A 27,389-nucleotide genomic window follows, 5' to 3' on the forward strand; every position below is an offset into this window, starting at 1 on the left:
CTAAACCACTAGGCTACCTGCTGGTTACTGGCCCAACGCTCTAAACCACTAGGCTACCTGCTGGTTACTGGCCCAACGCTCTAAACCACTAGGCTACCTGCTGGTTACTGGCCCAACGCTCTAAACCACAAGGCTACCTGCTGGTTACTGGCCCAACGCTCTAAACCACTAGGCTACCTGCTGGTTACTGGCCCAACGCTCTAAACCACTAGGCTACCTGCTGGTTACTGGCCCAACGCTCTAAACCACTAGGCTACCTGCTGGTTACTGGCCCAACGCTCTAAACCACTAGGCTACCTGCTGGTTACTGGCCCAACGCTCTAAACCACTAGGCTACCTGCTGGTTACTGGCCCAACGCTCTAAACCACTAGGCTACCTGCTGGTTACTGGCCCAACGCTCTAAACCACTAGGCTACCTGCTGGTTACTGGCCCAACGCTCTAAACCACTAGGCTACCTGCTGGTTACTGGCCCAACGCTCTAAACCACTAGGCTACCTGCTGGTTACTGGCCCAACGCTCTAAACCACTAGGCTACCTGCTGGTTACTGGCCCAACGCTCTAAACCACTAGGCTACCTGCTGGTTACTGGCCCAACGCTCTAAACCACTAGGCTACCTGCTGGTTACTGGCCCAACGCTCTAAACCACTAGGCTACCTGCTGGTTACTGGCCCAACGCTCTAAACCACTAGGCTACCTGCTGGTTACTGGCCCAACGCTCTAAACCACTAGGCTACCTGCTGGTTACTGGCCCAACGCTCTAAACCACTAGGCTACCTGCTGGTTCCTGGCCCAACGCGCTAAACCACTAGGCTACCTGCTGGTTCCTGGCCCAACGCGCTAAACCACTAGGCTACCTGCTGGTTACTGGCCCAACGCGCTAAACCACTAGGCTACCTGCTGGTTACTGGCCCAACGCTCTAAACCACTAGGCTACCTGCTGGTTACTGGCCCAACGCTCTAAACCACTAGGCTACCTGCTGGTTACTGGCCCAACGCTCTAAACCACTAGGCTACCTGCTGGTTACTGGCCCAACGCTCTAAACCACTAGGCTACCTGCTGGTTACTGGCCCAACGCTCTAAACCACTAGGCTACCTGCTGGTTACTGGCCCAACGCTCTAAACCACTAGGCTACCTGCTGGTTACTGGCCCAACGCTCTAAACCACTAGGCTACCTGCTGGTTACTGGCCCAACGCTCTAAACCACTAGGCTACCTGCTGGTTACTGGCCCAACGCTCTAAACCACTAGGCTACCTGCTGGTTACTGGCCCAACGCTCTAAACCACTAGGCTACCTGCTGGTTACTGGCCCAACGCTCTAAACCACTAGGCTACCTGCTGGTTACTGGCCCAACGCTCTAAACCACTAGGCTACCTGCTGGTTACTGGCCCAACGCTCTAAACCACTAGGCTACCTGCTGGTTCCTGGCCCAACGCTCTAAACCACTAGGCTACCTGCTGGTTACTGGCCCAACGCTCTAAACCACTAGGCTACCTGCTGGTTACTGGCCCAACGCTCTAAACCACTAGGCTACCTGCTGGTTCCTGGCCCAACGCGCTAAACCACTAGGCTACCTGCTGGTTCCTGGCCCAACGCGCTAAACCACTAGGCTACCTGCTGGTTACTGTCCCAACGCGCTAAACCACTAGGCTACCTGCTGGTTACTGGCCCAACGCTCTAAACCACTAGGCTACCTGCTGGTTACTGGCCCAACGCTCTAAACCACTAGGCTACCTGCTGGTTACTGGCCCAACGCTCTAAACCACTAGGCTACCTGCTGGTTACTGGCCCAACGCTCTAAACCACTAGGCTACCTGCTGGTTACTGGCCCAACGCTCTAAACCACTAGGCTACCTGCTGGTTACTGGCCCAACGCTCTAAACCACTAGGCTACCTGCTGGTTACTGGCCCAACGCTCTAAACCACTAGGCTACCTGCTGGTTACTGACCCAACGCTCTAAACCACTAGGCTACCTGCTGGTTACTGGCCCAACGCTCTAAACCACTAGGCTACCTGCTGGTTACTGGCCCAACGCTCTAAACCACTAGGCTACCTGCTGGTTACTGGCCCAACGCTCTAAACCACTAGGCTACCTGCTGGTTACTGGCCCAACGCTCTAAACCACTAGGCTACCTGCTGTTTACTGGCCCAACGCTCTAAACCACTAGGCTACCTGCTCGTTACTGGCCCAACGCTCTAACCACTAGGCTACCTGCCGCCCCTATAAACGAAGGCAACAGCAGAGGTTGTTTTGTAACTGACGGTGATGTACAAAACTAGCTGTGATTACATTTGAAAACATTACAACTGCCTCTGTTTCTGGACATTTATGCACCATTACACATAAAACAGGGAGTAACATTGTAAAGCAGACCTGCGTCTCAAAGGAGCCCTGACTGAGTATGTGTACAAGGCATTGAAGTGGCTAGATTATTCCAAACAGACTTTATTAATTCAGATTTCATTACATGGGACTCAAAGAAATCAAAGGTTTTCTATAATCGTGAAATAACTTACAGCAAATGATAAAGAATAGGTTCTGATCTAACAGAATCCTGGCATGCATGTTAATCAGTAGCGATAGGTGAAACATGACTTCTTTATTCAGACAACCAAACCAGTGAAGAACTAAACCATGAGAATCAACTGACACTAAAATATAACAGCTCTTTCTAACCAGACATACACATACTGAAAAAGCTTAACGCCATTGGCTCTTAAAAGATTCTAAAATAGATGATTTAAAGATAATATAATAATCAGGTTTAGAAGGATTTGTCCCGTCTGTCTGCATATAGTGCACCGAGGCAGCTGCTTTCTAAACATAATGAATACCTGAATTTTACTATGAAGCTCAGGGGAAAGCATTTTGGTTGGAACAGTTCAAATGTATGTTTTGGTAAAATGCTTGACGTAGCTTACTTTCCCTGACTTCACATAGTAGTGTCTGGGACTGATCAAGTGGTCAGAGATGAGCACAGCCATAACATATCGCTCATATCTCACTAATAGAATCAGAGGAATAACAAATAAATGGGACACTTCCTGTTAAAGAAGCTATTATTAAAGACTGATTCAAACAGATATATAGCCCTGGTCTGAATTATACATCAAATCAGAGCACATGAACCAACTGCCGAATATGAAGACCTTTTCCCTAGTTAATAAAATATGCTAATCAAAACGTCACCGGTCCTAAAAGTGAATCAGAATGAGATCGTCACACCTGTTACATGTGGCAGGGGAAAAGAGCAAGGCAGTTTCATTTCAGTGGCGACTGACAGAACATGAAGGGTGTAGTGGATGAGGTTTTTAGTCAAAGTTGAGCATGTTGGCGGAGTCAAAGTGGGTGAGCACGTGGTTCTCAAAGATCTTCTGGTCGCAGTCGAGGGGGAACTGCTCGCTGCACATGGGGCACACCTTCCAGTGGCTCTCTACATGCTCCACAAACTTTCTCTGGTCGTAGTTGGGAGGGAAGATCAACTCACACAGTGGACAGCGCATGTGGACGTTCACACTGCACAGAGGAGAGACAGAGAGAATGGAGTGAGGAAGGAGAAGGAAGAGATGGGGAAAGAAACAAAGCAAGGTTAGGGAGAGAGAGAAGGTATTGAGAGAGCAACAGAGAGAGAAGGTATGGAGAGAGCAACAGAGAGAAGGTATGGAGAGAGCAACAGAGAGAGAAGGTATGGAGAGAGCAACAGAGAATGGAGAGAGCAACAGAGAGAAGGTATGGAGAGAGCAACAGGGAGGAAAGGTATTGAGAGAGCAGGTATGGAGAGAGCAACAGAGAGAGAAGGTATGGAGAGAGCAACAGGGAGGAAAGGTATTGAGAGAGCAGGTATGGAGAGAGCAACAGAGAGAGAAGGTATTGAGAGAGCAACAGGGAGGAGGTATTGAGAGAGCAACAGGGAGGAAAGGTATTGAGAGAGCAACAGGGAGGAAAGGTATTGAGAGAGCAACAGGGAGGAAAGGTATTGAGAGAGCAACAGGGAGGAAAGGTATTGAGAGAGCAACAGGGAGGAAAGGTATTGAGAGAGCAACAGGGAGGGAAGGTATGGAGAGAGCAACAGAGAGAAGGTATTGAGAGAGCAACAGGGAGGAAAGGTATTGAGAGAGCAACAGGGAGGAGAGAGCAACAGGGAGGAAAGGAAGAGAGAGCAACAGGAGGAAGGTATGAGAGAGCAACAGAGAAGGTATTGAGAGAGCAACAGGGAGGAAAGGTATTGAGAGAGCAACAGGGAGGAAAGGTATTGAGAGAGCAACAGGGAGGAAAGGTATTGAGAGAGCAACAGAGAAGGTATTGAGAGAGCAACAGAGAAGGTATTGAGAGAGCAACAGGGAGGAAAGGTATTGAGAGAGCAACAGGGAGGAAAGGTATTGAGAGAGCAACAGGGAGGGAAGGTATTGAGAGAGCAACAGGGAGGGAAGGTATTGAGAGCAACAGGGAGGGAAGGTATTGAGAGCAACAGGGAGGAAAAGTATGGAGAGCAACAGGGAGGAAAGGTATGGAGAGAGCAACAAATAAGGTATTGAGAGAGCAACAGGGAGGGAAGGTATGGAGAGAGCAACAGAGAGAAGGTATTGAGAGAGCAACAGAGAGAAGGTATTGAGAGAGCAACAGGGAGGAGGTATTGAGAGAGCAACAGGGAGGAAAGGTATTGAGAGAGCAACAGGGAGGAAAGGTATTGAGAGAGCAACAGGGAGGAAAAGGTATTGAGAGAGCAACAGGGAGGAGAGATATGGAGAGAGCAAAGATATGGAGAGAGCAACAGGGAGGGAAGGTATGGAGAGAGCAACAGGGAGGAAAGGTATGGAGAGAGCAACAGAGAGAGAAGGTATTGAGAGAGCAACAGAGAGAGAAGGTATTGAGAGAGCAACAGAGAGAGAAGGTATTGAGAGAGCAACAGGGTGAGAAGGTATTGAGAGCAACAGAGAGAGAAGGTATTGAGAGAGCAACAGGGAGGAAAGGTATTGAGAGAGCAACAGGGAGGAAAGGTATTGAGAGAGCAACAGAGAGAGAAGGTATTGAGAGAGCAACAGGGTGAGAAGGTATTGAGAGCAACAGAGAGAGAAGGTATTGAGAGAGCAACAGGGAGGAAAGGTATTGAGAGAGCAACAGGGAGGAAAGGTATTGAGAGAGAAACAGGGAGGAAAGGTATGGAGAGAGCAACAGGGAGGAAAGGTATGGAGAGAGCAACAGGGAGGAAAGGTATGGAGAGAGCAACAGGGAGGAAAGGTATTGAGAGCAACAGGGAGGAAAGGTATTGAGAGAGCAACAGGGAGAAAAGGTATGGAGAGAGCAACAGGGAGGAAAGGTATGGAGAGAGCAACAGGGAGGAAAGGTATTGAGAGAGCAACAGGGAGGAAAGGTATTGAGAGAGCAACAGGGAGAAAAGGTATGGAGAGAGCAACAGGGAGGAAAGGTATGGAGAGAGCAACAGGGAGGAAAGGTATGGAGAGCAACAGGGAGAAAAGGTATGGAGAGAGCAACAGGGAGGAAAGGTATGGAGAGAGCAACAGGGAGGAAAGGTATTGAGAGAGCAACAGGGAGGAAAGGTATTGAGAGAGCAACAGGGAGAAAAGGTATGGAGAGAGTGTTGTGTTAATGAGCAGCCAAGTGATGATGTTGGCAGAGGGAGCAGCGCAGGACAGCTAACAGGCTAATAAAGACCATCTGTCAGGGGGTCTACTCTACGTGGGTGGGCCACTAGCTGGGCCACTCATGTTAACACCTACATTACAGAACAAAGACTTTACACAGGTTGGAGCTGGGAAGCTGCTGTGCTGGGGTGAGAGACCAACTTCAATGCATTTTGGGGCGCTCAGGCCTTCAGTGTGTGTGTGTGTGTGTTACCTGGACTCGAAGCCAAGGGGAGTCTGTCCATCATTTAAGAATGGGCTGTGGGGTTCAGTAGCTGCTGCAGGCTGTTCATTGGTATTGCCCTGTGATGGAGGGTAGAAAACTACTTAAGAAATACTATCTATCTATCACACACAACTGTTGTAGCAGAAATAATCCTCCCACTGTGTATGATGCAATATATCACTGAGTGAACCTCAGTGGAGGCTGGTGTCACTTAAATCGGAGGACAGCTCTAACGGCTGGAATGAAGGTAACAGTATCAAATCAAACATGCTTTCATAATGTACACTTTACTCAACTCCAGTTATTACTAGGAGCCGTCCTCCCATCACCAGCCTCCTCTGGTCTATCTTTAAGGCAGACTAGCTAACTACCGTTGTTGTTCTCAGACTAGCTAACTACCGTTGATGTTCTCAGACTAGCTAATTCGCGTTGTTGTTTTCAGACTAGCTAACTACCGTTGTTGTTCTCAGACTAGCTAACTACCGTTGTTGTTTTCAGACTAGCTAACTACCGTTGTTGTTCTCAGACTAGCTAACTACCGTTGTTGTTTTCAGACTAGCTAATTACCGTTGTTGTTTTCAGACTAGCTAACTACCGTTGTTGTTTTCAGACTAGCTAACTACCGTTGTTGTTTTCAGACTAGCTAACTACCGTTGTTGTTTTCAGACTAGCTAACTACCGTTGTTGTTTTCAGACTAGCTAACTACCGTTGTTGTTTTCAGACTAGCTAACTACCGTTGTTGTTTTCAGACTAGCTAACTACCGTTGTTGTTTTCAGACTAGCTAACTACCGTTGTTGTTCTCCGACTAGCTAACTACCGTTGTTGTTCTCCGACTAGCTAACTACCGTTGTTGTTCTCCCGACTAGCTAACTACCGTTGTTGTTCTCCCGACTAGCTAACTACCGTTGTTGTTCTCCGACTAGCTAACTACCGTTGTTGTTCTCCGACTAGCTAACTACCGTTGTTGTTTTCAGACTAGCTAACTACCGTTGTTGTTTTCAGACTAGCTAACTACCGTTGTTGTTTTCAGACTAGCTAACTACCGTTGTTGTTTTCAGACTAGCTAACTACCGTTGTTGTTTTCAGACTAGCTAACTACCGTTGTTGTTCTCCGACTAGCTAACTACCGTTGTTGTTCTCCGACTAGCTAACTACCGTTGTTGTTCTCCGACTAGCTAACTACCGTTGTTGTTCTCCGACTAGCTAACTACCGTTGTTGTTCTCCGACGAGCTAACTACCGTTGTTGTTCTCCGACTAGCTAACTACCGTTGTTGTTCTCCCGACTAGCTAACTACCGTTGTTGTTCTCCCGACTAGCTAACTACCGTTGTTGTTCTCCGACTAGCTAACTGCCGTTGTTGTTTTCAGACTAGTTAACTGCTGTTGTTGTTCTCCGACTAGCTAACTACCGTTGTTGTTTTCAGACTAGCTAACTACCGTTGTTGTTTTCAGACTAGTTAACTGCTGTTGTTGTTCTCCGACTAGCTAACTACCGTTGTTGTTCTCCGACGAGCTAACTCACATTGTTGTTGTTGTTCTGCTGCTCCTCTGGGTCCTCCAGGCCGTCGGGCCGGCTGAGGTTGCGTGCTGGCTGGATGCAGACCACGTTACTATCCCAGGAGGGGGGGCCCACAGGGGGAAGGCGGGGCAGCAGATCATCAGAGAACTCCCCGTCCGCTCCGTCTACAGTGATGGGGAAGAGAGGGTCAAAAGGAATGGAAGCATATTAGGGGTGAAGAATTCCGCTTTCTCAAAATTCCCAGGTTTTCCTGAATTCCCAGTTGGATGATTCTCAGAATCAGGAAATCCAGGAATCCTTCAACCCGGATTGCTGGAAAACCTGGGAAAGTTACCGGCATTTCTATATCCTATGTAAGCATATTGAATAATTTTCCAGGTACAAGGTACAATAAATTACACATGAAATGTATAGCAATTGAATGAATGTGAATTGAGTTAGAAGGGGAATAGATATGTAAGTAAGGGACGACACGGGAGCACCAACCTCTCATATTAAACTGAAATGTGACTGAGGTGGAGTAGGGTTAGTAAGGGGAGGACCAACCTCTCATATTAAACTGAAATGTGACTGAGGTGGAGTAGGGTTAGTGGGGGGAGGACCAACCTCTCATATTAAACTGAAATGTGACTGAGGTGGAGTAGGGTTAGTAAGGGGGGGGGGCAACCTCTCATATTAAACTGAAATGTGACTGAGGTGGAGTAGGGTTAGTAAGGGGGGGGGGACCAACCTCTCATATTAAACTGAAATGTGACTGAGGTGGAGTAGGGTTAGTGGGGGGAGGAGGGACCAACCTCTTGCGTCTGAGGTGGAGTAGGGGTTCCCAAAGTGCAGCTGTGTGGGGCTCTGGGGGACCAGCAGTGGAGTGGGGGCATCCTGGGGGTAGGGCAGGGGATACTGCAGGAACACAGACTGAATTCTCATCTCCTCTGACACTACAGCCTCCGTCTTCCTACCAGCACCAGCACTCTTCTGGAGATCCTGGTGGGGACAGACAAGACAACAGACACTATTACATTATTATATATTTAGGATTGGAAAGAGAATCTTTTAAAATAACTGATCTTGTATTTTCTCTAACAGAAGTGTGCTACCTTGCGGAGGAAATGTATTCATATATTGTAAATATGATCTTTTGATGCTAAGAAGTACCACGCCTGAAACGTCACTCCAAGTGCAGCTGGTCCTGAGAAGAAAACACAGACACCATGCCCAGACCGGACCGCGCGATCACCACACCCAGGTTGAAATATCAAAACTCTGAACCAATTATATTCATTTGGGGACAGGTCGAAAAACATTAAATATTCATGCCAATTTAGCTAGCTAGCTTGCAGTTGCTAGCTAATTTGTCCTGGGATATAAACATTGAGTTGTTATTTTACCTGAAATGCACAAGGTCCTCTACTCCGACAATTAATCCACACATAAAACAATCAACCGAATAGTTTCTAGTCATCTCTCCTCCTCCTTTTTCATCTTTGGACCTTACATGGCGATTGGCATCTAACTTTCATAATAAGGTGTATTACCACAACTGACCGACCGACCGACCTCAGTTCATCTTTCAATCACCCATGTGGGTATAACCAATGAAGAGATGGCAAATGGATATATGCTTCTATAAACCAATGAGAAGATGGGAGAGGCAGGACTTCCATCGCGTTCAGCGTCACAAATAGAACTGACTTCTATTTTAGTGCTTGGCAACGCAGACACTCCTTGGCGCATGCGAGCAGTGTGGGTGCAATGATTGAATAACATGTATGTGTACATTTATTTTGCAACGCTCAGTGTGACTCAGCATGTTAGCCAGCTACAGATCTAACTTCAGCTACATTTCTATGTCCTTCCTCTCCAGGAGAGTCAATACTGGCCACAACCACCTCACAGCAGCTCCTAGAACTATGTTCGCGGTCCCTCCCTCCCTCCCTCCCTCCGTCTCTCGCTCCCTCCATCCCTCCGCTCGGTCCCTCCCTCCCTCCCTCCGCTCGGTCCCTCCCTCTCTCTCCATCGGTCTCTCGGTCCCTCCCTCCCTCGGTCCCTCCCTCCCTCCCCTCGGTCCCTCCTCGGTCCCTCCTCGGTCCCTCCCTCGGTCCCTCCCTCGATCCCTCGGTCCCTCCTCGATCCCTCCTCGATCCCTCGGTCCCTCCCTTGATCCCCTCGGTCCCTCCCTCGATCCCTCGAGCTCCATCCCTCTCCATCCTCTCGCTCCATCCTCGCTCCCCTCTCCATCCCTCGCTCCCTCTCTCTCTCCATCCCTCGCTCCCCTCTCCACCTCGCTCCCTCTCTCTCCATCCCTCGCTCCTCTCTCTCCATCCCTCGCTCCCTCTCTCTCCATCCCCTCTCCACCTCGCTCCCTCTCTCCACCCCTCTCTCCATCCTCGCTCCTCCATCCCTCGCTCCCTCTCTCTCCATCCTCGCTCCTCTCTCTCCATCTCTCGCTCCATCTCTCGCTCCATCCTCGCGCTCCATCCTCGCGCCCCATCCTCGCGCTCCATCCTCGCGCTCCATCCTCGCTCCCTTCATCCTCGCTCCCGCTCCCTCTCTCGCCTCTCTCACTCCCTCTCTCGCTCCATCTCTCGCTCCCTCTCCATCCTCGATCCCCCTCCCTCTCCCTCCATCGGTCTCTCGCTCCCTCTGTCGCTCACGCTCCCGCTCCTCTCTCCATCCCCCGTGCTCCATCCCTCGCGCTCCATCCCTTGCGCTCCATCCTCGCTCCCTCTCTCCATCCCTTGCGCTCCATCCTCGCTCCCTCTCTCCATCCTCGCTCCCTCTCTCCATCCCTCGCGCTCCCCATTCCTCGCTCCCCATTCTCGCTCCTTCTCTCCATCCCTAGCGCTCCATCCTCGCTCCCTCTCTCCATCCCTCGCTCCCTCCACTCCGGTCCCTCCCCCTCCCTCCGCTCAGTCCCCCCTCGGTCCCTCCCCACTTCGGTCCCTCCCCCCGGCCCCTCCCTCCCTCTCGCTCTCTCTCTCCCCCCGTCTCTCTCTCTCTCCCCCCGTCTCTCTCTCTTTCTCTCCCTCACAAACAGTTTAATTAGTCATTCATTAAAAAAAGAATATCCTCTCATTTTCAAAGGCAATGGAAGGTTTGTGTTTTACTGGAAGTTTGAACCAGACGCCAATTTAATTGACAGTCTCAACCTCAAATTGGGTCGTTTTGTTGCTCTTAGTGACGAATGCGTACGCGAGCGAGCTAACCTTCAGCAGTTTTCCGGGCCCAATGTGGACTTCTCTGTGGTCCAGAGTAATTGAATGGAAAATAAGAAGTCACTTTGCTTTACTTCACCAATTAGAGATGTGTTAAACCCCAGCCAGATTAGGATATGGGAAAATTGCTGCTCTTTTGGGGTGTTTTTAGTTCAGAGAGAAGTCTATAATGGAGGAAAATTAAAGCTATAGTGTAGTGTTGCTATACTTACTAACTTCCCCAACTATACTAACCTCCTCAAGTCTCTCCTTGTCCTTCATCAGAGCGGCCAGAGTGTCCTTCAGTTCTTTCAGCGCACGCCCCTTCTCAGCCACCTGACTCTGTAGGAGGGAGACAGTCAGGAGACATGGAGGAGACAGTCAGGAGACATGGAGGAGACAGTCAGGAGACATGGAGGAGACAGTCAGGAGACATGGAGGAGACAGTCAGGAGACATGGAGGAGACATGGAGGAGACAGTCAGGAGACATGGAGGAGACATGGAGGAGACATGGAGGAGACAGTCAGGAGACATGGAGGAGACATGGAGGAGACATGGAGGAGACATGGAGGAGACATGGAGGAGACAGTCAGGAGACAGTCAGGAGACATCAATTTAAGATTATGTGTGTTGAGAAAATGATTTGATCAGACTCATAGCTCCTTTGTCAAAAAGTACACTTGAAAGCAGAACTCATTTTTCCTTCATGGAGTTTTAACCTCTACTGACGAACAATGAATTGATAGCAGCTATAAAAAGGCCTTAACAGTTACTGTTCAGACAGTAGATTTACACCAGGAAGGACTTCAGACCAGAACATGCCGTTTGAATTCCACAGAGACACTGAACATACCCGCGCTGAGCTGAACAAAGCCAACTCATGCATTAGTCAGGCAACAGGAGTCCACAGAGTCCAACCCTGTCCCTGGCCATCTCCGTGGGTGTGTCCCAAACGGCACACTATTCTCTATATAGTGCACTACTGTTGTTCAAAGCCCTACGGGCCCTGGTCTAGTGCACTATATAAGGATAGGGTCCCATTTGAGACAACTTCAGAGTCCGGACCTGGCGGTCTCCAGAACTCACATAAACAGTAATAAAGCCTTCCTCTGAACGGGCTCTGCCCATCAACACAACTGTCCCTGGAGTTGGCCTTCAACTGGAGTGAGAACTATTTATCTGCTCTGATTCTAGCCTGGTCCCAGACCTGTGTGCGCTTTGGCATGACTATGATAAGTCAGAGGAGATGGCTACATCACTATCACATCCAGATCTGGGACCAGGCTTTATCATGGCATGACAATGATAGGGAGAGGAGGTTGGATAAAACATTCTGATCTGGTACCAGGCTTCTCATCACTTGAACTATCTAGCTCTCCAGGACTGGAGTAGGAGAGTCCTGCTCTACACTGACCTGGTAGTGATTATCCTAGCCTGGTCCCAGACCTGTCTGTAACTGATAGAATAATTTCTATGTTTAAGATAATGACTAAAGTATTCCACCCTGAAACCATATAATTGTATGAAATGTGTTAAGAGTCATAATCCAATAATGTGTGTGACTAGGCAATTGTGTTACTATTTCGCAATATGAGCTGGGTATAGTTCAGACATTCAAGGACAACTGAACTGTCGACTTGTGATAACGGTGAAACTAATAACTGGAAAGAGGCCTCCCCACCCTAGGGGAGGAGAAAAACTGTTAGAAATGGCTAGGCTTGCAGAAGATGATGAAACATGTTGCAGAAGGGTGATAAACAATGTATGTGAACTTTGGAAAAATACAGCCCACCTAAAGAGAGGTGGAGTTTCTACTGATGTGAGTTTATTTGTGTGTGTGCTATAAAAAGATGGTGTTCTCATTTAGAAGACAGAGCGCTCTCTGAATAAAGTATTGATCTATTGCAGAACCTGAGACTTTGTCTAATTCTTCATTAACCAGATCCTTACAACCTCTGGGAATTGGTCAAAGCTTGAGTGATAGTTGAGTTCAATCATTGAGATAGCAAAATTCTCGTGACAGTAACCCTGCTCTACACTGACCTGGAAGTGATTCTCCTAGCCTGGTCCCAGACCTGTCAGTTTTGGGTTTGAGGAAACAGAAGCTCAACTGACCTTATATGATCCTCCTTGGTTGATCTCAGATCTGTGTACTGCTCTACATAGTCTACAATGTACCAGGTAGTAATCCTCCTAAACTGGTATCTACAGAATATACCCTGTACCTGATAGTGGCCTTCCTCAGCTGATCTCAGACCTGTCTGTAGTACTGCTCTACAATGTACCTTATAGCGGTCCTCCTCGGCTGCCAGCTGCAGCTTCAGGCTGTCGTTGGTCTTCAGCTGCTCCTTCAGCTTCACCTCCATCTTGGCCAGCTCATCAGCAAACATGCAGCTACGCTCCTTCTCCTCCTAGAGAGAACAACACCTGGTACATGTAGTCGCTCCTTCTCCTCCTAGAGAGAACAACACTCTGGTCACAACATGTATCTACGCTCCTTCTCCTAGAGAGAACAACACTCTGGTCACAACATGTATCTACGCTCCTTCTCCTCCTAGAGAGACAACAACACTCTGGTCACAACATGTAGCTACGCTCCTTCTCCTCCTAGAGAGACAACAACACTCTGGTCACAACATGTATCTATGCTCCTTCTCCTAGAGAGACAACACTCTGGTCATAACATGTAGCTACACTCCTTCTCCTCCTGGAGAGAAAACAACACTCTGGTCACAACATGTAGCTACTCTCCTTCTCCTCCTAGAGAGAACAACACTCTGGTCATAACATGTAGCTACACTCATTCTCCTCCTAGAGACAACAACACTCTGGTCACAACATGTATCTACGCTCCTTCTCCTAGAGAGACAACACTCTGGTCATAACATGTAGCTACTCTCCTTCTCCTAGAGAGACAACAACACTCTGGTCACAACATGTATCAACGCTCCTTCTCCTAGAGAGACAACACTCTGGTCATAACATGTAGCTACTCTCCTTCTCCTAGAGAGAAAAACACTCTGGTCACAACATGTATCTACGCTCCTTCTCCTAGAGAGACAACACTCTGGTCATAACATGTAGCTACACTCCTTCTCCTCCTAGAGAGAAAACACTCTGGTCATAACATGTAGCTAAACTCCTTCTCCTAGAGAGACAACACTCTGGTCACAACATGTAGCTACGCTCCTTCTCCTCCTAGAGACAACACTCTGGTCACAACATGTATCTACGCTCCTTCTCCTCCTAGAGACAACAACACTCTGGTCACAACATGTAGCTATGCTCCTTCTCCTCCTAGAGAGAACAACACTCTGGTCACAACATGTAGCTATGCTCCTTCTCCTCCTAGAGAGAACAACACTCTGGTCACAACATGTAGCTACGCTCCTTCTCCTAGAGAGAAAACAACACTCTGGTCACAACATGTAGCTACTCTCCTTCTCCTAGAGAGACAACAACACTCTGGTCACAACATGTATCTACTCTCCTTCTCCTAGAGAGAACAACACTCTGGTCACAACATGTATCTACTCTCCTTCTCCTAGAGACAACAACACTCTGGTCACAACATGTATCTACTCTCCTTCTCCTCCTAGAGAGAACAACACTCTGGTCACAACATGTAGCTACGCTCCTTCTCCTCCTAGAGAGAACAACACTCTGGTCACAACATGTATCTACTCTCCTTCTCCTAGAGACAACAACACTCTGGTCACAACATGTATCTACGCTCCTTCTCCTCCTAGAGAGACAACAACACTCTGGTCACAACATGTAGCTACGCTCCTTCTCCTCCTAGAGACAACAACACTCTGGTCACAACATGTATCTACTCTCCTTCTCCTAGAGACAACAACACTCTGGTCACAACATGTATCTACGCTCCTTCTCCTCCTAGAGAGACAACACTCTGGTCACAACATGTAGCTACTCTCCTTCTCCTAGAGAGACAACAACACTCTGGTCACAACATGTAGCTACGCTCCTTCTCCTAGAGAGACAACACTCTGGTCACAACATGTATCTATGCTCCTCCTCCTAGAGAGACAACAACACTCTGGTCACCGACTGTTCCTATTCAAACCAGAACCTCTTGGAAGTGAGGAGAAACTGTCACGGTATCACCTTTGGGGAAACAGTATTCTCTTTCTACACTTTATGATTTATATATTTTTAGATTGAGTGGTTGCTCTGATCGACTATGCAAGAACTGGTGACAATATGATGAGGAACACACCAGACAGGAAGCCAAGAAGAGTTCTTACACTCAGCATTTGTTTGCATTTCCTGTACTTGTCGCTCCTGTCGGATGCCTCTCTGCTGAAACCTTTGAGTTTCTCCTGGATGATGGCCTCCAGCATGGGGTCAGCAGAACCTGGACTCCCCTGGGGACACACAGGACAGACCGTTACTGACCCATCAATAGGTTTAACATCAAGGACCTAGAAAGTGTTTTAGTTAACCCTTCCAAGTCTTATCCTCTGGGATCAAATGCACATCTTGTCTGATGGAAGTGTTATTTTGACCCCTAATTCAACTCTATTCAATTGATTTTAAATCAAACATTTAGCATGTAAACCAGACCTGACAGGTTTACAACAAAGGAGGACATGTTTTAATTCAGGGTTTGTCACTGGTAGTAATATGTGAGGGGAATGTGTGTGTACCTGGAACAGAGATGTCTGGACTGACAGACAGAGGGACGGCCATGGCCTCAGCTGCTGGGTTCTTCCTCAGCTCCTAGACACAAACAATATGAAGACACATGTTGATGAGTGTGTGTGTGTGTGTGTGTGTGTCTCTCACTCACCCCCGGTTGTTCAGAGAGCTTGACCACCTGTCTCTGCAGTCTCTGACACTCCTTGTACTTCTCCTTATAGTGTTCTGCAGCCATGTGCAGCCGGAGCTTCAGGTCCTCCACCTCTCTCTGCAGCTCAGCCACGGTGGCTGGGTCAGCCGCTGCCTCATCCTCCACCTCTCTCTGCAGCTCAGCCACGGTGGCTGGGTCAGCCCCTGCCTCATCCTCCACCCTGCACACCTCAGACTTAGCCTGCTGCTCCTACAACACAACACACAGAGGGACAGTGAGGACAGAGATGGCCACTTCATGTTAACATCAGACCTGTCAAATATTGGAGCAAGTAAACCTTGTCCAATACAGAACAGGAGCTTAGTCACCAGTTATTTTTAGTGAGGCAGGTTGATGTACTAGTACACTTCCTGGACAGGACACTAGTCTATCTCCTGTTTCTGTAGTGAGACAGCTTGATGTACCAGTACACCCCCTGGACAGGACACTAGTCTATCTCCTGTTTCTGTAGTGAGACAGCTTGATGTACCAGTACACCTCCTGGACAGGACACTAGTCTATCTCCTGTTACTGTAGTGAGGCAGGTTGATGTACCAGTACACCTCCTGGACAGGACACTAGTCTATCTCCTGTTACTGTAGTGAGGCAGGTTGATGTACCAGTACACCTCCTGGACAGGACACTAGTCGGTCAAATATATCAGCTGCACTTGATTTAGTTTGATCCAGTATAACGGGACCAATGGAATCGGCCCAAAAGTTCAATCTCCAAGCAAAATTGAGTGCAAACTAAGTATACATCCCAAATTCAAACAGCCCTATGGCACCTGGTCAAAAGAAGAGCACTGAATAGGGAGCCATTTGGAACGCAGCCAAATGCATTGAAATCAATCGTCCTCCTTACCGCCTCCTGCTGGGCGTCATCCTTCATCTGTTTCACCAGGCGCTCCAGACGGCTACACTGGGCCAGGGCCTCCTGCTTCCCCCTGCTGCAGGGCGTCTGTCTCCAGCCTCATGCGGTACAGGTCAGCCATGGTGCGGTCGCGGGCGCTGGGCCGCGTCCCTCAGCTCAGCAGACAACATGGAGGCCTGCTGCTGTTTGGCCTGAAGCTGCTCTTCCTTCTGACGAGCTGTTCCTTCATGGCCTTCAGCTCACTCTGCACAGGGACACCAGAGGTGAAAGGTCAATACATGTACAGGTATAAAGGTCAGTACATACACATCTCTCTCTCTCACATACACACAGGTAGGCATGAACAAATCATATACTCGGAATTAACATTTGTTGTGAGTTCGAATCCCAAGTCTGCCCACTGCCGTTGTGCATTTGAGCAAGGACGGCTCCATGGGCGCTGCTCTGCGGCTTTGACGGTGTTGCCTCTAGTCTCTTGTATGTGTGCGGTCCATATTCCCTACCACCTATATAGTGCACTGGTCCCAAGTAGGGATCTGGGAGGCTGCCATGATAAGATCATGATTCTTACCAAGGGGGGAGGCCTGGGCCAGGACCTCCTTGTGTTGTTTCTCCTTCTCAGTGAGGCAGGAGCGGAGGCGTCCCACCTCCTCTTTGAACTGAGCAATGGTGTTCTCCTTGTTTACATCCACAGCTTTCAGCATCTGCAGCTCTGCACTCAGCTTGGTGTTCTCCAGCTCACGCTTCTTCAGGTGGATCTAGAACCGCAAACAAATATTTAAAATAGCAAATCACATTACAATCAGAAAGGATCCAAACATGTGACAATGTAGGGGGTTCGTATACAAAAGGAATCATTAAAAAGGGTAGCTATGTTTCCGCCTGGTGTTCCAGAGACACCCCTCTGTGCTACATTAATCAGCATCCTTCATCAACATGTAGCCAGCAGCGTTTCCATCTCCTAAAATAAATGCAGCATAACCTTAATTACAACACAGAGATTGAGGTGGGCTCGTTAAACTACCCTGTAGTCCCACTCTGTGTGACGCCACCAAAATGGCCCCCTATTCACTATGTAGTGCACTACTTTTGACCAGGGGTCATAGGGCTCTGGTCAAAAGTTGTGCACTATAAAGTGAATAGGGGCGCCAATTGGGACACTAAATGAGGTGCAGCTTTCACTAGTGCTGCCGTGGCGACAGCGTGTGTGTGTGTGTGTTCCACTCCTAGTTCCTGAGCTGTACACACCAGTCACCACCACCACTACTAAACTCCCCAGAAACAACAGGGGCTGGAACAGACCATACCCTGTTCAGACAGAACACTGTGGGATCCCACTGAGCAGGGGAAACAGCAGCTACATTCACTCATGGGATTATCTGGACTGAGAGAAGTGGTCAGATTATCTGGACAGAGAGAAGTGGTCAGATTATCTGGACTGAGAGAAGTGGTCAGATTATCTGGACTGAGAGAAGTGGTCAGATTATCTGGACTGAGAGAAGTGGTCAGATTATCTGGACAGAGAGAAGTGGTCAGATTATCTGGACTGAGAGAAGTGGTCAGATTATCTGGACTGAGAGAAGTGGTCAGATTATCTGGACTGAGAGAAGTGGTCAGATTATCTGGACTGAGAGAAGTGGTCAGATTATCTGGACAGAGAGAAGTGGTCAGATTATCTGGACTGAGAGAAGTGGTCAGATTATCTGGACTGAGAGATGTGGTCAGATTATCTGGACTGAGAGATGTGGTCAGATTATCAGGATTGAGAGAAGTGGTCAGATTATCAGGATTGAGAGATGTGGTCAGATTATCAGGATTGAGAGAAGTGGTCAGATTATCTGAGTTGCATGTTGACTATAGTCTAAAAGACATCTCTGGTAGGATTCCAGTCATTTTCCCCAAATTCCCAGGTTTTTCATAAATCCCGGTTGCAGGAAATCTGGAATCGTCCGAGCAGGATTTATGGAAAACCTGGGAATTTTGGGAAAGTACTGGAATCTTTGCAACCCAAGGTATGATCCTTCACAGCTAGTCAAATGACTCATAGTACACAAGCAGTGTGTGCAATGTAGCTGTTGTGTGTGTGTGTGTGTGTGTGTGTGTGTGTGTGTGTGTGTGTGTGTGTGTGTGTGTGTGTGTGTGTGTGAGACCTTGTAGAGCTCCTTCTCATCCTTCTCATCCTTCAGGTGTGACTCCAGGCCGTCCTTCTCCAGAGTCAGCTTCTTCACTCGGTCCTTCAGGCTGTCCAGCTCCGTCTCTTTCTGCAGGCCCTTCTGGGTGACTCTTATCAGGTCATCCTCCAACTGCAGGACCCTGGCTGTGGCCTCCTCCAGCCTCCTTTTTCACCTCTTCTCTCTCCTCCTGCAGGGCCTGGCACGACACCTGCACCTCCTGGGGACAGAGAGAGAGGGAGGGAGTTAGTACTTGTAACCTTAAAAATGTATGTTTTGTGTCCCTTTTTACCCGGCAAACCAGAGAGCAGGAGACAAGTTGTGAGAACCTAAGAGACAGTGAGGTTCTCTTCTATCATCGACTAGTTTCCCTGAAGAATGTTGTTGGTTTGTCATTCCTAACGTTCAGATAGAAATACGTGACACAGAACAGACATGCTTCTCTGTCATGTAGATTAGAATAGGGAACCATGTCAGGTCTATACAGGACATATATCTGCAACGTCTTCAATTGAATCACTTCCTGTCTCTAAAGCACAACAAGAACAAACCTCAGTGCTGTGACAGACAGGCGGCTACTGGAGGAAATCCCAGCCATTTCCCAGCCAGTCCCGTCTGTGTCAAACACTCGAGACACTGCCAGGCCTTTATGGATTCAAATCTTTTTTTCCACACACACACACACACACACACACACACACACACACACACACACACACACACACACACACACACACCCTGTAAATCCAATACTAACTGTTTGGCTGTGAGCGGAGGAGGAAAAAAATAAATACTACTTTTGAGATGTAAAATCATCTGGCCACAAATCATCCATTTGAATCTGGCGTGTTATTGTTGTTTGAGGCTGGAAGGGAAGCTTTGTCGTAAGTACAGGCCTGCACAACGACTGCTCCAAAAGGCATTGCAGCAGATTTCAATTTGTTTCTACTGTAAGTTTATGAGCCGAATTTTGGAATCATTTTTTTCGCAGCACATAAAAAAACATATAAAAAGTGTTGTCGTAAAATTAACAGCCACCAAATGTGTAATTATGTTTTCATCTCAAAGCCATTTTCAAAACCAGCAACTTTATGGAACGGAATAGTTCTATGAGTTATCATTAACACAATGTTTTAAAGATACATGTCAAAGTATTAAATACCTGGTGTTGAACAGTGATCACACTCAAGATCATTACTGTCAACTTCTTCATTTATTTATAATGGTTAGAGGTGGAACAATGTGTGTGTGTCTCACACTGGGGGATACTGAGAGACAGGCTAGAGGGAGACATTTCAGGACAACTGCCACCAGGGTCGTGTTCAGTGGACACAGCACAGGGCAAAAAATGCTTTGGAAATGAGTGGGGTACAAACTGAACTTGACCAGTAAGAACTCTCATTGTTGTCCGCATCAAAGGGTTTTGCTGCGTTTTGCTCTACCTGCCAGGAGTTGTTCTCACCTGGGTCTCTCGTCTCAGTTGGGCAAACTTCTCTTTCTCCTGCTCACACTCTTTATGCAGTCTCCCCTTCTCCTCCTCCAGCTGCTCCTTCTCATTCTGCAGGAGGCTCATGGTCTGAACCAGCTCCTCCTTCTCTCTGTGGGCCTCCTCCATCTTTTGCTGCAGAGACAAAGAGAAAGCATTGAGGTGTGTGTATTCATGCAGGTGCGCTTGTGTGTGTGTGTGTGTGTATCGTTGCAGAGCCTGGTTCTCTCTCTCTGACGTACCTCCAGGTATCCGGTCCTGGTGGTCACCACCAGGATGTCCGAGTTGCACTCATCCTCCACAGTCAGCAGCTCGTCCTCTGAGGGGCTCTGAGCCCGGAACAGGAAGGGCGTGCTGGCCCCTCGGATCTCCCCTTGTGGGTCACATAGCAGAACTGGTAGAACTCCCCATCATCGTTGGGTACGTAGGGTATCCTGAGGGAGGAACACAACAACCAACATCACAAACAGTCTAGGGCTAGGGGGTCATTCTGGACGGGGCCTAAGTATCTATGGTCATATCAGGTAGCAGGTAGCCTAGCAGTTAAGACTGTTGGACCAGTAACAGAAAAGTTGCTGGTTCGAATCCCAGAGACAACAAGGTGAAAATCTGTTGCTATGTCCTTGAGCAAGGCACCTAACTCTAATTGCTCCTGTAAGTCTCTCTGAATAAGAGCATCTGCTTAATGACTCAAATGTAAACGTCAAGCCTCTCAGAGTAGGAGAGCTGAACTAGGATCAGGTCCCCTCCATCTACATAATCATATCCATTGTGATTTAAAACATAAAACAAATGCTCAGGATCTCAGTTTCAACCTTTAGCAATCAGATCCCTTTTCTGGTCCCCAGTCCTAGTCTATCTATTAATAAAGAACGCATTGAACACAATGAAAACGATCTTGTTAACACCAAACAAGAAATCCCATTAAAATGGGTAGAGTTTCATATTTTACTGTGTTGGTATAAAAGTCTTAACAGCTCTCTGAGGGGCCAGGCCTCTTGACATGCGGTTAAAAAAAAGTGTTGAAGTTGTATAAAACCACGGCGCAGTCAGTGGTCCCAAATCCCACCTTGAAACACCACAGCTCTGTGGATGGCAGTGCCCTCGGTGTGGTCCTCAGGAACAGGACACCACAAGAATGTGTAATAGTCCCTCGCTGTGCTCCATCCAACCTGCAACACAGAGGAGTGGGGGGGGGGACACAATGCACCACATCACACACAGTTTGTGCCCAAAATGGCACCATATTCACTACCTAGTGCACTACATCACACTACATAGTGCACTACATAGGGAACAGGGTACCATTTGGGAGGTAATAACAGTAATAATTGAGCGAGTTAGCGGACAGAGAAACCACCCAAAGCTGTGAAACAGTATCCTGCCTACACATGACACAGTGGCATTGTAGCCACTCTGAAGAAGACACAGCAATGTCGAAACGTTGCTGTTTTAACCAATAAATGACTGAGTTTATATAGAGTGTGTGACTATGTGTTTTTATAGCTTACAGTTTATTCGCCGTTAGTCAGCACCTCTACACTAAATCATTTCTCTGGTTGTACGCCAGCTCATGCTTTTTATTAGCCAATATGGAGCTACCACAATCTAGAGGAATGGTCCTATATGGTGTCGATATGGGCCACAACCACGAAAACCTTTTGCAATATAAAAACGGAAACACCACTTAGGCTAGGTTATGCGAAGGTTATGCGAGGGTTGTGCGAAGGTTTTAGACGTGAAAAGGGGGATGGTTTCAACATTCCTATATTCCTGCGTGCCACGTGTCGTGTATGGCCTATAATGAGGCCCGGCCTCGTCAACATGCTCCGCTGCGGAACAGCGGCAACAGCTCACCTCAAACAGGAAGGGGAAAATAGGTGAAAATGTTATACATCAAAATGGAAACCAAGATGTAATTATATGAATTTTATGTGTTAACTGATGGCTGGTGAGGGGGGAGTACAGAAAATATATCCAGAATGTCAGCCCAGGGTCATAAAACTGTCAAACGAAATCAGGATCACAGTGCTGGCCTGGGGTTCCAGGTCTAGGCTACAGGCTCAGTGCTGGCCTGGGGTTCCAGGTCTAGGCTACAGGCTCAGTGCTGGCCTGGGGTTCCAGGTCTAGGCTACAGGCTCAGTGCTGGCCTGGGGTTCCAGGTCTAGGCTACAGGCTCAGTGCTGGCCTGGGGTTCCAGGTCTAGGCTACAGGCTCAGTGCTGGCCTGGTGTTCCAGGTCTAGGCTACAGGCTCAGTGCTGGCCTGGGGGTTCCAGGTCTAGGCTACAGGCTCAGTGCTGGCCTGGGGTTCCAGGTCTACGCTACAGGCTCAGTGCTGGCCTGGGGTTCCAGGTCTAGGCTACAGGCTCAGTGCTGGCCTGGGGTTCCAGGTCTAGGCTACAGGCTCAGTGCTGGCCTGGGGTTCCAGGTCTAGGCTACAGGCTCAGTGCTGGCCTGGGGTTCCAGGTCTAGGCTACAGGCTCAGTGCTGGCCTGGGGTTCAGGTCTAGGCTACAGGCTCAGTGCTGGCCTGGGGTTCCAATGGTCTAGGCTACAGGCTCAGTGCTGGCCTTGGGGTGTTCCAGGTCTACGCTTACAGGCTCAGTGCTGGCCTGGGGTTCCAGGTCAGGCTACAGAGGCTCAGTGCTGGCCTGGGTGTTTCCAGGTCTAGGCTACAGGCTGCAGTGCTAGAAAAGCCTGGGGTTTCAAGGTCTACGGCTACAGGCTCAGTGCTGAAAGCCTGGTGTTCCAGGTATAGGGCTCACACAAAAAGGCTCAGTGCTAAAAAAAAAAGGCCTGGGGTTCCAAAGGTCTAGGCTACAGAAAAAAAGCTCAGTGTTAGAAAAAAAAGCCTGGGGTTCCAGGTCTGGGCTACAGAAAAAAAGCTCAGTACGATATACACAACACCAAAAACAAGCCTGGTCGGGTCCAACTACGATACACACAACACCAAAACAAGCCTGGTCGGTCCAACTACGATATACACAACACCAAAACAAGCCTGGTCGGGTCCAACTACGATATACACAACACCAAAACAAGCCTGGTCGGTCCAACTACGATATACACAACACCAAAACAAGTCTGGTCGGTCCAACTACGATATACACAACACCAAAACAAGCCTGGTCGGGTCCAACTACGATATACACAACACCAAAACAAGCCTGGTCGGTCCAACTACGATACAGACAACACCAAAACAATCCTGGTCGGGTCCAACTACGATATACACAACACCAAAACAAGCCTGGTCGGTCCAACTACGATATACACAACACCAAAACAAGCCTGGTCGGGTCCAACTACGATATACACGACACCAAAACAAGCCTGGTCGGGTCCAACTATGATACAGACAACACCAAAACTTTAATCTAACCAATGAGACTTTATGTAAGCAAAAACCAAATCTCTCCCCATCACAAATTCTCTTACAGTTTGTTTACATATGGTCAGCGTGAAGCAGCACGGTTACCACTTGACAGTATGTCTCACTCCTTACATCCGTCTGACCAACTTGTTTTTCCCCACTACCGCATCATTGCTGTATGTGTGTGTGTGTGTGTGTGTGTGTGTGTGTGTGTGTGTGTGTGTGTGTGTTACAGATGCTCCTGTGCTACGCTACAATGATGCCAGTGTTGTTGAGAGTCCCCTGGGTAGTTGTCCCGGGGGGCGTTCCCACTTCCAGCCGTAAAGAACAGGAAGTTATTAAAGCAGGCACATAGTTAGTGACTGTCATTACAGAATGAAGGAAGGCTAGTAGCAGTAGGCTTTACGGCAGTAACACTCATTAGTGGTGAGAGTCAGGGGCTGAAGAGACTCTGAGGACTGGACTAAAGCACCTTTCACATGGACCAGAGGGCCTAGTCTGCCCTGTAAGCAGCCACATTTACAACCAGGAGAGGAGTGGATACAGTGTGCATACATGGTCTAATCATGCTGGAAACGTAGATTTAATCCAATAGGTCTATTGGCGTGATAGGTTAGTATAACAATAGCGTGCACAAAGTGAGAATCTAGAGTTCCCAAAACAGACCAAAGCCATTTAGCTGATCCAAGAGCTAAGCTAATTATACCCTTTAAACATGCAAAACACATTCTTAACAAAAAACATTATGCCAACATGCTTAAAATACTTCCCATAAAACCCACCACGTAATGCCAGCCCACTGTTCTTCAGCAAGGTGCAGGTTAGGGACTAGTAGCTAGCATAGTACGCTGCAGGTTAGGGACTAGTAGCTAGCACAGTACGCTGCAGGTTAGGGACTAGTAGCTAGCACAGTACGCTGCAGGTTAGGGACTAGTAGCTAGCATAGTAAGCTGCAGGTTAGGGACTAGTAGCTAGCATAGTAAGCTGCAGGTTAGGGACTAGTAGCTAGCATAGTAAGCTGTAGGCTAGGGACTAGTAGCTAGCATAGTAAGCTGCAGGTTAGGGACTAGTAGCTAGCATAGTACGCTGCAGGTTAGGGACTAGTAGCTAGCATAGTACGCTGCAGGTTAGGACTAGTAGCTAGCATAGTAAGCTGCAGGTTAGGGACAAGTAGCTAGCATAGTAAGCTGCAGGTTAGGGGACAAGTAGCTAGCATAGTAAGCTGCAGGTTAGGGACAAGTAGAGCATAGTACGCTGCAGGTTAGAGATAGTAGCTAGCATAGTAAGCTGCAGGTTAGGACTAGTAGCTAGCATAGAAGTAGGCTAGGGACTAGTAGCTAGCATAGTAAGCTGAGGTTAGGAGCTAGTAGCTAGCATAGTAAGCTGCAGGTTAGGGACTAGTAGCTAGCATAGTAAGCTGCCGGTTGGAGCTAGAGCTAGTAGCAGGTTAGGAGCTAGTAGCTAGCAGGTTAGTAGCTAGCATAGTACCCTGCAGGTTAGAGTAGTAGTAGCATAGTAAGCTGCTGCAACAGTTGGATTGTTTGCCAGGTTTGTTAGCAATAGCCCAGTAGCAGGAGATCTCCGTTTCTGTAGCATGGGACACAGTAGACACCCCTAGAAGGAATCCACATCAATAAACAGAGGACAAGTGGATATGAATCAGGCAGGGGCTGTGGGTACGAGAGGATAATTATAAAGGCTGTGTGTGTCGGCACTCCTCATAGTTGTGTGTGTGCACCAGAGCACAACTCAAAGTAAACGCCAACATCAAAGAGCATAGGCAGAAAAGAACAGGCAGTCCCCACTGCCCTGCTGCTGCTGCTCAAATAAATGGTTGGATGAAATGTTTTGTTTGTTTTGGAGAAAGTGGTACCGCCCTATTATGACATTGTTGAAAATATGGTGGATAGCCTAGGTTTGATAAACTAGGAAACATGGAAAAGCACCTAGTTAGTGGCCCAGCGTCTAAACTAGGAAACCTGCCACCCACACACCAGTATAGTTTAAACCCATGTTCTAACAGAATCAGATCAGCGCAGATGAAGAGAAAAGACAAGGATAGGAAACCAATTCAGGCTGAAAGATGAAGACAAAATGTTTATCGAGTATCCGTATGAGGATAGCAGCTCAAGTACTAGGGGGCGATAGACCAGAGATTGGACCAGCCGGAAGGAGCACCACACACAAGTTGGGACAGTGAGTGAAGTAGAAATTGATATAATAATAATTGTGTTTGGATGAGGCCTTAATAGGGTTTTAAAAATAAAATGAGCATTTTTATTACTTCCACTGTCCTCCAAGAGTTGTGGATTTCCTCTTACTTAGTTTGGTCCTCAGGTTGGTAGCAGCAGGTTTTCCACAGTGAGAGAAGAGTATGTCCAGTATGTCCTCCTGTGAGTGCTGTGGAGCTCAGTTGGCACCCCAGCCTCCGCTGTCAACACGCCCGGGAACATTTACACGATTTATGTTCCACACTGCTCTGCTTTTTCACCTTGGTGAATTAGCGGGTTTGGGGTTTGGGAGAACGCACCACTGCTGCAGTTAGGTGCTGTGGTATGAATCGCCATAGACAACACTCAATCAAATACCGACTCCAAATTTCAAACAAATTCAGATGTTCCTGATCCTCCCCCGGTGTCGGAGTGGCAAATGAACATCACACATAGTGCCCTATATAGGGAACAGGGTGCATTTTGGGTCAGTCTCAGCCCCAATAAAAACAAGACTGACTGGAGCTTGGCCTCTTTCTCTACCAGTGCAAAAGATAAACAGCAGGTTATGTTTAAAATAAACTTGTCTGTTTTATGGAGCCAGTTTATGGTTATGTTAAACTCAAACTTAATCATTTTATCCGCTCAATTAGATATAATTATATGACACTGAAAGTCACTTTTTACTGAAGGTTGCCATAGTGAAAAAAAAAAAAATTCTGCGTGCCATAAAACTACAGAGAAACAGAAGCAATCGGGTGGGTACTGAACTGCATTCAATCCAGCCCACAAGAGAGAAAACAGAAACAGACTGCTGCTTTGATCTGATGAGATGAGAGCCCAGACATAAGACCACCTCTCATCAGTTCCACATCTCCTTTATAGTAGCATTCCTGCTGCTAGTCTACTGCTGGAGGAAGCCCCGCCCAGCTCCACTCTGCCCGCCATCCCTCACTCACAGAGGAGGCTAAATCAATACCTGCCAGTGCATGGATTTAATGTGTTATAACCAGATCCATCTGGGACACGCCAGTCTGCAGAGCAGGAAACCCCCCCTTAAAAAAACATAACTAAAGAAATAAACAGAGTTTGAGAGTTCAGTTAAGTACTAAATGCACCCTATATAGTGAACTATTGTTTACCAGAGCCATATGGAACCTGACCAAAAGTAGTGCCAAAAAGGGATAGGTAACTATTAGGGACACACAAACAATTAATATTTTACAGTGAGTGGATTGGGCCAGATAGCAATTATATAGTAGGTGTAGGTTATTAGAAATGTAATCAAGTCTGGAAGACAGATGCCCTTGGTCCTTTATAATAGAATTGACCTGTTATGGGAGATGAATAGCAACATGACAATTATTCACACAGTGGGCCAGGGTACTTCCTGGTTACAGGTTCAAATAACAGATGACCATATTGACCAGACTAACACTATGGAACACATTGGGAACAGCCTGGTCCCAGATTTAGCTCTTCCAACTCCATCGCGGGGAAAATGTGGGATAAGGGTGGCAGATAGCATAAACACAATGCACTCAGACTAATTGGGAAGAGTAAATAATGGCAGATTTGGAATGTGTGATTTTGTAAGTGAAAGTAACGGGATTAGAATAGAGTACCTTAAAAGAGACGAGGGAGAGAAGGAGAGAGGAGGATCACTTGAATATGCCAACCCAGTCCTTCTGGTGTGGTTTGATGAACTGGGTGAGAGTGTAGTGACACTCTAGAGCCGGCGTGGGGCAGGTAGCTCTTCCCCACGCCCTGGAAGATGACGGGGCAAAGTGACGTGTCCATGGACGCCTATGATGCCGCCCAGGAAGAGAGCCATCGGT

The 27,389-nt window shown here is 47.8% G+C and overlaps 1 protein-coding gene across 1 annotated transcript; it reads right to left on the minus strand.

Annotated features, from left to right (window-relative positions):
* Positions 1-2,434: 2,434 nt before the first annotated feature.
* Positions 2,435-27,351, minus strand: LOC100380771 (tax1-binding protein 1 homolog B). The gene is given in 19 exon segments (XM_045717762.1): positions 2,435-3,521; positions 5,862-5,950; positions 7,398-7,558; positions 8,189-8,375; positions 10,841-10,927; positions 12,872-12,997; positions 14,855-14,973; positions 15,257-15,329; positions 15,400-15,648; positions 16,303-16,374; positions 16,376-16,450; positions 16,452-16,555; positions 16,883-17,069; positions 18,462-18,653; positions 18,655-18,702; positions 19,945-20,103; positions 20,211-20,344; positions 20,347-20,402; positions 27,278-27,351. Coding segments are annotated over 19 exon segments (2,397 nt in total). The 3' UTR covers positions 2,435-3,316.
* Between the last annotated feature and the right edge of the window lie 38 nt (positions 27,352-27,389).

Source organism: Salmo salar, chromosome ssa05 (assembly GCF_905237065.1).
Source record: "Salmo salar chromosome ssa05, Ssal_v3.1, whole genome shotgun sequence".
NCBI classification, from domain to species: Eukaryota; Metazoa; Chordata; class Actinopteri; order Salmoniformes; family Salmonidae; genus Salmo; species Salmo salar.